Here is a 12,006-nt window from a genome sequence, read left to right on the forward strand (position 1 = left end):
ACTGTAAGCTCGCTGTGGGCAGGAAATGTGTCTACCAACTCTGTTATCTTGTATTCTCCCAAGCGCTTAGTACAGTGCTCTGCACATAGTAGGCACTCAATAATTGTGATTGAGTGATTGATCTCTTGATTCCTAAAGTGGTCACATAATACTGAGCACATAGTAAATGCTTAATAAATACCATAGTTACTTTGAACCTTGCCTAAGCCCTTCCAGAAACAGTAAGCTCCTTGAGGGCAGGGATCATGTGTACCAACTCTATTGTATCTTACTCTCCCAAGCACTAAATATATTAGTGCTCTACACACACAGTAAGTGCTCAGTAAATACCACTGATTGAAAAGAGGCCCTTAAGTTATTTCACCAAGTTGTCACACTTTTTGGCTCGAGGACAGGATTTCACAAAGAAAAGCTTACTGGTGCCATGCATTTCCCTCCTGTAGCATGGCCTAGTGGATAGAGCGTGGGCCTGGGAGTCAAAAGCACCTGAGTTCTAATCTGGACTCTGCCACTTGTTTGCTGTGTGACCTTGGGTGAGTCATTTAACTTCTCTGTGCCTCAGTTACCTCACCTGTAAAATGGGGATTAAGACTGTGAGCCCCATGTGGGACAGGGACTGTGTTCAACTGGATTTGCTTGTATCTACCTCAGCACTTAAGTACAGTGCCTGGCACATAGTAAGCACTTAACAAATGTAATAATTATTAGTATTATTATTATTAGACTGTGAGCTTTTTGGATTATGTCCAAGCTCATATCTACCACAGCACCCAATACAATGCTTGGCACATTTTAAGTGCTTAACAATGACCCCTCTGATGCCCTAAACAGACCACCTCAGGATCACAAATTGACTGAGACTCTCCTTCCCATGCACAACCAGACACTCCACCGATTGAGGTCCGGGGTTTGGCTGCCCTTTGGCACTATCCCCCAAGGGCTAAGGCGGTGCCCCGCTGGCAGAGGCTGGAGCTGAGAATGCATGCACAATCGGAATCGCTGCAGTGCCCGAGCGTTTTGATAGGTGCCAAGGACAGATCTGGGGTTTGAAACAATTCAGTGTCTCGGGCTTCCTTTAGAGAAATAGACTGTTCCATTGGTGGGAGCTGAACAGTGGGGGTGGGGGTAGGAGAACTGTGCGCTAGTATGTTGCCTTGGCAACCAATGTCTCCCCTAAGTCTTTCCTCCTCCCGACTTGGGCTAGGGGAGGGAGTTGGGAAGGAGTGGGGGAGGAGGTAGGGAGGCATGGAAGGAAGGAGCCAGGGTGAGAGGGGCATGGGATTTTGGTCTGGAAATAGCATCGCTATTGTTTAGCATTCAAAGAATAGTAGACAACACTGCTCATTTAATTTGCAGTGTTTACTGCTATTTGTTAAATGCAAAAATGTCACACATTTCCTGCTTCTGAATTGGGGAAAAGAATTACTGTATGATTTTTAAAAAAAAGGATAGAAGGAATTCTGGCTTCTGATGGCAATTCTTAAAGAAAAATGAGACTTCATTTTGTGTTTTTTTTAACCATCAGCTCTGATGATTCCCAGGCAGAAGAGATCCATAGTTTTATGGCAAAACTTCTAGATTTGGGAGTAGAGCCCATTGTTTGGGCTTTAAGATATTGTCAAACACCAGTATCTATATGCTATTATTCTAATTCCTAATAAATGATCACTGACATTATTTCCTTTAAAAAAGAACACTGATATGAGAGGCAGATTCAGTGCCTTTCCAGGTCCACAGAAATGACAACAAATTGAAAGTTATTAAACTACAAATGTGATCTGGCTCTGAGGGAAACAGATCAGCAACTAAAAATGATGCCAAAGGCTAATGAACATTAATGATGTCCTTTGCTGTGATTAAGCGCACTGAGTAAGCCCACTTGCCCAAACAACATTATGGTTATTGTTAAATGTTATTTTATGCACTCTTCATAGCCAGATCTCTGAAGACAAATGGGTAGGCAAATGCTTGGGGAAGGTATTTCTGGGGTCCGTTTCCTATTGGACCAGTGACATTCTCTGTGACTTTGGACAGTCAAATAGCATTAGTGTCACTTATCTTTCCTTGCAGTCAAATGGGAGAAATGAAATCCAACTCACTAAACGTATACCTAGTTGTCCTAGAACACAAGGATTACCTACTTGCAAAACCCCACATTAAGGAAAATTTGCTCTGTATTATTATTATTATGGTACTTGTTAAGTGCTTACTATTTGCCAAGCACTGTACTAAACACTGGGGTACATACAAGCTAATCAGGTTGGACACAGTCCCTGTCCCTCATGGATCTCACAGTCTTAATCTCCATTATACAAATGAGGTAACTGAGGCCCAGAGAAGTTAATTGACTTGCCCAAGGTCACACAGCAGACATGTGGCCAAGTCAGAATTAGAACCCAGGTCCTTCTGAGTCCTAGGCCCATGCTCTATCCACTAAGCCATGCTGCTTCTCAGGTGTACTCTTAGTACTCAGGTGTTCCAATGCCACATATATATGTACAAACTATTTCTTCTGACATCATGGCATTCTGTATCCAAACTATCCTGTGTCGTTCCCTAATTCCTTCATGATGCTCTCTACCGAATTTATGCCATGAAAACATGTTATAGCTGAAACTGAGTGTATGTAAAGGGCTTGCAGATCCTCAGAATGTAATATGCAAAATGTAAATGATGTTCAAAGAACAAATCTCTTTCATCTTCATCTTGTCTAAACTACTTCTATTTTCTTTTTTTTTTAGCTATTCGGTTACGGTTCAAGAGTCGTATCCCCACCCCTTCGATCAAGTTTACTACACCAGTTGTACGGACATACTAAATTGGTTTAAATGTACACGACACAGGTAATGAGCATTCATATACATTGCTGGTTGGTTTGGTTAATTTGAAGACTGGAAATAGAGTAGTCTATAATATGTGGAGGAAACGAGGAGGGAGAAAAGAAGAGGGGGAGGAGAGAAGGAGAGGGAGGAAGAAAAAGGAAGAGAGGGAGGGAGATAGGGAAAATTAGACATATACTATTTCCAAGTCAGTTAGCAACGAAGAACCAATAGGAAGTAAATAGAGAACTGGTCTGGGACTCGGGTTCTAATTCTAGCTCTGCCACTTATCTGCTGTGTGACCTTGAGCAAGTCACTTCACTGCTCTGTGCTTCAGCTACCTCATCTGTGAGCCCCTCGTGGGACATGAACGATGTCCACCTGATTATCTTGAGTCTACCCCAGCGCTTAGTACAGTGCCTGGTACAAAGTAAGTGCTTAACAAATGCCATTTTAAAAACAAAAAAGGAAGGACAGTCCCCATTTGATTCCCACAAAAGCTTATATTTTGTGGTATGTTTAGTTCAGGCTTTTTAGTCCTCCCTCTCTGTCCTACAAACTCATAACCTTGTTGTCATCTTTGATGGCTCCCACATTTAGTCTGTCTCTCCCTCTGTAATATTTCCCAGATCCACTTTTACTGCCACCACTTTGGTACAAGCCCTTATCATCTCCCAACGGACCGGAGAAACAGCCTTCTTACTGGCCTCCCTGCCTCCAGTTTCTTCCCTCTTCCATAATCTTCCTAAATTGTTGTTCTGAAACCCCTCCTCCAATGGCTGCCCGTTGCCTCTCACATCAAACAAAAACTGCTGACCAGTTTGGCTACACTGAGAAATAGAGCAAAATCCTAAAATTACTTGTTTAACTGGTCATGTTAGAATTGAAGGTGCTTGTCTGACCTTTGCCCACGTACAAAAGAAAACATGCAGATGGTTGCGACCTGCTTTGCAGAATTTGCAAAGTGCTGCAGCCTGATCTTATCTGAAAAAAAAGCCTTCATTTTGTTCCAGCCTGCAGCTGGCTGCGAAGCAGCATGGCTCAGTGGAAAGAGCACGGGCTTGAGAGTCAGAGGTCATGGGTTCTAATCCTGGCTCTGCCGCTTGTCAGCTGTGTGACTTTGGGCAAGTCACTTAACTTCTCTGGGCCTCAGTTACCGCCTCTGTAAAATGGGGATTAAGATTGTGAGCCCCACGTGGGACAACCTGATCACCTTGTATCCTCCCCAGTGCTTAGAACAGTGCTTTGCACATAGTAAGTGCTTAACAAATGCCATTGTTATTATTATTATTATCTTACATACAGCTAAGAATCTCCATCTGCAACACATGGTTAAATGTTGTCACTGGCTTGTGCTCTGAGGCAGCATACTGTCCAGTGGCACAAGGATAGACAAAAAGAAACAGAAAACCAAATCAAGATGGGCACCGTGTTCTGTCAGAGACTGACAGGCAAATATGATGCCAACATGCCGTCAACCTCACATTAAAGTGAAGGCTTGGAGCTATGAATCTGGACTTACCGTAAATGCCCAAACCAATTTGTAGCACGGTTTCATCAACATCGAGGTACTTAACTAATGAAAAGGAGACTCACAAACAATAAGATCTGGAACACAGTCAGTCAACTAGCATTGAGATAGCACTCATAGCCAGATGGCTGGGCAAGACATGTCAGGGGAATGAGCAGCCCCAAAATACCCAAACAGCTGCTCCATGGTGGATCAAAATGGGGAAACCGTTAAAAAGGGCAGGCAGAAGAAATATTTTCAAGATATAATGAAGCAAATCTTAAACACTAGACTACTTAGAGAAATACAAAGATTGAGAGTCCAGCCTGCTGTTCACCAGTCAAGAATAAAGTGACCCTTTTAAAGGTAAGGCTTGGAGAAAATCAGGAAAACAGCTCTAGGTGAATTCTCCTTTGGCATGGAACAGAAGCTTCCTGGTGAAACCGACAAAACACTGACCATAGAAGCTGAAGGAGTAGTGACCTGCAAGTGACACCTACGGAAAATATGAATTCCCTATGTACATACCCACTCACATATAAACAAATTAATGTGGAAGACAATGAGTTCCTTTAGAGAAAAGTTAGTATGGGAGTGAGCTGTGAGTTATTTTTATTAGAGAAAGAATGGCTTTTTGGGTTGTGCTCTTTTCATGAGTATTCTTTTCATTGGGGCATGGATTTCCCTTGTGTTCTTTTCAATTAGTTACGTATCCTGGTGCCGACTGATGGTTGGCTCTGAGTTGGTCGGATATAAAATTCCTTTGGTGTTCACAAAAATAATCTTTCTGCAGTGATAATCTGGGGTGGGTCAGGTTTTAGAGTCAGTTCTCTGAATTTTTCCTTTGGGAACATACTGTGCTTCATAAAAGTGTTGGCTAGTGAGAAAGAGAAAAATTTCTGTAAAAACAGGCTCCCAAGGAGTTGAATTTGAGCACGGTAGGGAAAGTCAGTTTTCCTGGATCAACTTCAGTGTTTTCTACTACTTGACGAAGGCTTTAGGTGGATTTAGGGGAATGTCAGAATTTAGTCACCACTTCATTACTAGAGTATTTGTCAAGAAGCAAATTGTATATCTATTCTTAATTGTTGTTGAGTAGTTTGTGTTTTCTATGCTGCACCATAGTAAGAATGAAATAGTCTTAAACTGCCTTTTAAAACTGCATATGTATCCCCAGTATACTGATCAATATTCATTTTTTTCATAGGATCAGTTATCGTACAGCCTACCGACATGGAGAAAAAACTATGTACAGGCGTAAATCCCAGTGTTGTCCTGGGTTTTATGAAAGCAGGGACATGTGTATTCGTAAGTAAACTTTTTTTATACTATCGAGAGTCTTTTTATTTAATCAATAGTATTTATTGAGCCTTTACTGTATGCAGAGAACCGTACTAAGAGCTAAGTTTAGGGAGATAAGATGTGCCTCCATCACTAAAAATGCAACATATCAGCAATGCCTTGCCTCCCAATCCTGATGAGGTGATACTTATGGAAGCCTAGGTTGTGGAATCTAGAGTAAGCTCAGAAACACGTGTGACAAATGGTGAGATGTCAGGCGGAAGAGTTCAACCTCTAGTAACCTGAGAGTTCTGCCCCCTTGAATAATACAGCCTGGATACCCCCGACCTCTCTCTCACCCAGCCCAGGGTTGCTCTTCTTTTGTGTCTTTTACCTTTTCGCCTGATCCTCTAAAGTGAGTTTCATGCTCTTATCCTTAATTAGAGCAAAATAACTAAGCCAATCTTTTTGCTTCAGTTAATTAACTTACAGGCAAATATGTTTTGTACTAAAGATTCAATCACATTAAGGCTCAAACTTTGGGAAATTGCTAGCTCAGCCCTTTTCTCAAAGAAAACTCAAACTCACAATGTGACCTTTACTAAAAACTGCTGGTATGATTTTTTTTTTCATTTATAGTAATTGATTGGATTCCTTTTGGGGCTTATTTTGCAAAGTACATAGTTTATATCTCTTCAGCAGAAAAAAGAAAGAGCTCTTGGGACTCTGTGGTTAGAGGACAGGCCTGGGAGTCAGAAGGACCTGGATTCTAATCCCAGATCCGCTACTTGTCTGCTGGCCTCAGTTACCTCATCTGTAAAATAGGGATTGAGATTGTGAGCCTCATGTGCGACAGGGACTGTGTCCAACCCAATTTGCTTATATACACCCCAGCGCTTAGTACGGAGCCTGGAACATAGTGCTTAACAAATACCACAATTATTAATATTATTATTATTTGTAAAGAGCCCTGTACAACCCCCACCCCCCCACCCCCCCCCGCCATGGTATCTACAAAACAATCTTTGGAGGTGCTTTGGGTAGGTTTCATTATTCCTGTTAAGAGGTACAGATCTAGACTGGCCTGTATTCAGAAGGGATCCTCCCCGGGTATATTTGCATCCTTTGATCTTGTCACAATCTGAAGAGCCCTTGAGATACCCAATATACCCCAGGGAGAGAATAACCTCTATCCTAGCCCCTTCTGACCAGGCTGTGCATTTTGACCCACAACTCTTGGCTTAGTGGATAGAGCACAGGTCTGGGAGTCGGGAATACCTGACTTCTAATCCCAGCTCTGCCACTCGTCTGCTGAGTGACCTTGGTCACTTCACTTTTCTGTGCCTCCATTACCTCATCTGTAAAATGGGGATGAAGACTGTGAACCCCAGGTGGGACATGGACTTGTGTCCAATCTGATTACCTTGTATCTACCCCAACACTTAGAACAACGCCTGGCACGTAGTAAGTGCTTAACAAATACCATTAAAAAAAATAAATCCTGGATCCCAAGAACTAGCCTTGGGCATAGAATCGGTGCCTTTAGGTCCACTGTGCTGTGGGGTGTGTACACATCCATAACCTGGTATCCACTCAGTAAGTGCTGTTGCTGATAATGATGATGATTGCAAGCTATGTGGTACTAAGGGCTAGTAGGTCTCTCATGTTTGCCATTCCCCGAGTATGCTGGAACGTCTTAGATACTTTGTGGCAGAGGCTGGAGGGTTTGGCAGCTTGCCGTGAATATCTACAGAAGGCAATGTTTTTGTTTTTTCGTTTTTAAATTTCTGATTCATTCATTCATTCAATCATATTTATTGAGCGCTTACTGTGTGCAGAGCACTGTACTAAGTGCTTGGAAAGTACAATTCAGCAACAGAGACAATCCCTACCCAACAATGCTGCTCCTCCATTGGTTGTTGCCTTTGGGTGGCCTTCCCATTCCTAATCCCGGCCTCTTGGAATGGTAATATTGCTTTGGTATGCCTCCCAAAGAGGTATTGGTATAGTCAGGAGGCAAAGGGAGGAGGAAGCCAAAGAACCCCAGTAGCCCCAAACTGTAGAATCCAGGGATGCTTGTCTTTTATAAAGTCACATCTTCTCCAAGAGGTCTTCCCTGATTAAACCCGCTTTTCCCCAGCCTGCTCTCATTTCTGCATCATCTGTGCCCTTGGATCTGTGACCTTTGGACATCTGATATTCACCCCACCCCCAACCCCACAGTCTTATGTACATATCTTTAAATTATATATTATAAATCATTCATATTAATGTCTGTCCCCCCTCTAGATTGTAAGCTCGTTATGGGCAGGGGATATGTCTGCCAATTCTGTTGTACTCTCCCAAGTGCTTAGTACAGTGCTCTGCACATAGTAAGCACTCAATAAATACCATTGATTGATTAAATGGGTGTTCTCTAGGGGGATGGGCTAGAACACGAGATCCTGTCCCAGTGCTGTGTCCATTCTAATTTGATAATCAATTTTCTAAAGAGTCTGTGCCAAAACATTTTCCATAGAATTAGTTCATGTCTGCAACAAGTGTCCCAGGCCCCACCTCTACTCCGAGTTAGGGGATCACAACAAAAATGTATACTAATGGAAATGAGGAATGGATCAGAAAACCCACAAGGGCTAGGTGGCTTTGTTCTCAGAGCTCCATGTCAGCAAAGCACTTAGTAGTGACTTGGAGTTATAATTGACACACACCAGTGAGTCTCCTGCTGTTTTAAAGCAGTGCCTCAGATACAGAGAATCTCTCTTTGCTGTTCACAAAACATCCATACATGACCTGGCCCTGCCTTGTCCTATACAGAGAATCTTGGGTATCTGCTGCTGAAGCGCACAAAACAAAATATCAGACAGCTTCCTTCAAATATCTTAACTTAGCAGGAAATGCAATTTGAGTAGCAGTATGAAAGGAACTCATTTCAAGATTTTGAAATGAAGGGAAATTTTGTGGTGGAGGAATGAATTGAGGGAAATGGGTAAACATGCATTTTGGTTTTAAGTAATATTTGAGACTGGGATATGAAACAGCTGTATTGTGGAGGTTGTTTTTTTGTTTCTTAGTGCCAACTTTCCTTATTGGATTCATTTTTATTTCTCTGCCAGCCCACTGTGCTGATAAATGTGTCCATGGTCGCTGTGTCGCTCCCAACACCTGTCAGTGTGAACCAGGCTGGGGTGGGCCTGACTGCTCCAGTGGTAAGTTTGCACCTGCTTCTATCTGTCTTGGGCTGTTTGCTCTGTACGGCCCTGCCTGTTTGGAAATGCTTAGTAGTACTGCCCCAGAGCTATGGTTTGCTCTTCAGTCAGTTTTACATTTTCAGAACATAGCTTCCTCAAGATCTGCTCTCCTACCTACTCCTGTCATTTTGTTCTTTGTAGAATTAGGTTGCTTAATGTGAAACCTTCTTTTAGACATCATTCTGTATGGTGTTTAAGTGTTTGTGTGTTTATATGTGTTTGTGCATAGGAAAGCACTTCAGGAAAGCAAGGGCCATTGGGAAAAGGAACCGATTAATAAATTCATTGTGCAAGAAATGCATCTACCATGAATCTATCTGAAGGCCAATCAGAAATATTGCAGCTAGGGGGTGACTCTCCATTCTGTTCTGGCTCTCCTTTTCACTTAGATACTCTATTGGAATAATTTCTTGTTGATTGAACTTACCAGGTTTGGTCTTACCCAGAGGATACATTTTTGTTGGCAAAGTTTGAGTGAAATTTGCTCTTATGAATTTTGAGTACAATGATGAAGAATAGATGTTTAGAGAGGAATGGAAAGACAGAACAGCTGCAAGTGTCTGAAATAGGCTTTGTTTTGTATTTCAGAATATAGTACAAAAATTAAATCCATGATATGCATGGAGGACGGGGGCTGTAATGCTGAGGTGTCATATTATGGGAGTGTAGAATATTCCAGCACAATTTTCCATGTCTGTTGATTGAAACATGGAATTGAAACCATCCCTGGATGCTGTAGATTAATTAATTCATTCAGTCTTATTTATTGAGCACTTTCTGTGTGTAGAACACTGTACTAAACACTTGGAAGAGTACTGTATAACAACAGACAAATTTCCTGCCCTGAAGGAGCTTATAGTCTAGAGGGAGAGACTGACATTAATATAAATTACAGATATGTATGTAAGTGTTGTGGGGCTTGGGTGGGAGATGAATAAAGGGAGCAAGTCAGGGCGATGCAGAAGGAAGGGGGAGAAGAGGAAAGGGGGGCTTCGTCAGGGAAGGCCTCTTGGAGGAGATGTGCCTTCAGTAAGGCTTTTAAGCAGGGAGAGTAATTGTCTGTCGGATTTGAGGAGGTCAGTTTCTCTTTGTGCTCCCCATGACTATGGGGGCTTAATCATTCTGTATTGAGGGACAGTGAGAAGATGGGGTGAGAGATCCCAGCCCTCATTCCCAGTGGTATTGGGAGATCCCTGGAGTATATAGTCGGATCCTTTTTGTACTAGCCATATTTAGAGAAGGATCTCTCAAGGCACAAACCGGCCTGTAGGGCAAACAAGGATTTTATACAACCAGATTCGGAGGGCTTCAGATTGAGCAAATTGGCCCAATTAGCAGTACCCTGAGAGCCTTGACATTTACTCCCTCCTCCAAACTTATCTCTGCAGGACTGTTTCAGTGTTCTCCATAAGATTGTATCTGAAAATGTTTCTATCATCTATGTGGTTTTGTGTTGCTACCCTTGTATCTTTTTCAACCCCAGTGTTACTCATGCAGGTTGTCATTGTTCTTCACTGTGCAGTTTATGCTATTGAGACCATTTGTGAGACATGAGAAACAGTGGAGGGTTTTGAGGGGGTGGTGTGTGCCAGTTGATGTTTTAGAAAAATAATGTGTGCAGCTGGGTTTGGGGAGACTGAAGAAGAGAGAAGGGTAGGGGTGGTTTCAACAGTCCAGCTGGGAGGTGATGAGGACTTGTTCCTGGGTGATAGTAAGGGAGGAGAGGAAGGATGAAGCTAAGAAAAGAGAGAGAGACAAAGAGAGAGATAGCTCAAAGATGACATCCGGGTTGTGATTTTGTGGAACAAGGAGGATGGTAGAGTCAACAGTAGTGGAAAGGTTAGGTATGGGAAGGAACTCAAGAGTCTAGTTTTGGCTGTCTCAAGTTGCTGGCAAATCATGTCAAATTTCAGAATTGTTGCATTTGACTAGGGTCCTCAGGTGTAAATTCTGCCCCGAGGCCTATGTTTGACTTTTCCCTTTGCCGAGTGCTCTTTGTTAGAGGTTCTGTGTGAGAAGACAAAGTTGTCCATGCTAATACTGCTTTTCAGCACAGATCTGAAGCCCAAGTCAGACCAGGTAGTGGTAATGGTATTCTTTTTTTTATGGTATTTTTTAAGGGCTCAGTGTATGTTAAACACTGTTCTAAGCGCTGGGGTGGTTACAAGTTTATTAGGTCGGAAACAGTCCCTGTTTAGCACGGAACTCACAGTCTAAATAGAAGGGAGAACAGGTATATAATCCCCTTTTTACATTTGAGGAAACTGAGGCACAGAAGTTAAGTGACTTGTCCAGGGTCACCCAGCAAGTGACTGGCAGAGCTGGGATTAGAACCCAGGTCCTTTGACTTCCTGGCCCGTGCTCTTTCCACTAGGTCATGCTGCTTAGTAAGCATTTAGTACATGCTAGGTGCTGGTGTAAGTGATGATGTACTTGTACTTCCCAAGCGCTTAGTACAGTGCTCTGCACACAGTAAGCGCTCAATAAATCTGATTGAATGAATGAATGAATGAATGATGGTGCTTCCCCTCAGGAACAACAGATGGGCCTTGGTCCTGAGACTTCAGGACCGAGAACTTGAACAGAGGACTAGATTATAATGCATGGGCTGCATCATTCACACTATCTCACCTGTTGTTGGCATGTTCTCACTATGGCCCAAGTGCACCCTTATTTACGTATTCGTTGCAGTACTTTGCCTGTGTTAGTCACCTACAGGCAGAACCAGGCCTAGAAACCAGGTCTCCTGATTCCCAGGGCAGTGCTCTGTCTAATAGTAATTATGGTATTTGTTAAGCACTTACTATGTGCCAGGCACTGTACTGAACCAACAGCAGGCTAGGCTGTAGCAATAAAGTATTTCTGGTAAATTCTGTCCCTGATGTGGAATTGGCTCAGAAGCACCTTTGGACTTGGATAAAAATAGTAAACCACTAAAATGTCTCTTACTGAGCATGCTGGGATAAGGCTCTGACTTCCACAGGGTCATGACACCTTTCAACTTTCATTTCTCTTTTTCGCTGAGTGGCAGCAACACATTGGAGCCACTGTTCTTACCAGGATATAGTCAGCCACATGTTCTGATCAGACTTCAGTGCGGCCTGCCTGAGTTTCGTCTCATTCATAACGAGAATTTGACCAGTGCTTA

At 42.7% G+C, this 12,006-nt stretch overlaps 1 protein-coding gene across 3 annotated transcripts in view; it reads left to right on the forward strand.

Annotated features, from left to right (window-relative positions):
• MEGF10 (multiple EGF like domains 10) overlaps window positions 1–12,006 on the forward strand; it is a 109,810-nt gene that overhangs the window by 32,776 nt on the left and 65,028 nt on the right. For all 3 annotated transcript variants that reach the window (XM_038770597.1, XM_038770598.1, XM_038770599.1), the window contains 3 exons: window positions 2,742–2,843; window positions 5,537–5,637; window positions 8,724–8,816. In XM_038770597.1, coding sequence (XP_038626525.1) covers window positions 2,742–2,843; window positions 5,537–5,637; window positions 8,724–8,816 — 296 coding nt within the window. The remainder of the gene's footprint in view (window positions 1–2,741; window positions 2,844–5,536; window positions 5,638–8,723; window positions 8,817–12,006) is intronic.

The sequence above is a fragment of the Tachyglossus aculeatus genome, chromosome X2 (genome assembly GCF_015852505.1).
Source record: "Tachyglossus aculeatus isolate mTacAcu1 chromosome X2, mTacAcu1.pri, whole genome shotgun sequence".
NCBI lineage: Eukaryota > Metazoa > Chordata > Mammalia > Monotremata > Tachyglossidae > Tachyglossus > Tachyglossus aculeatus.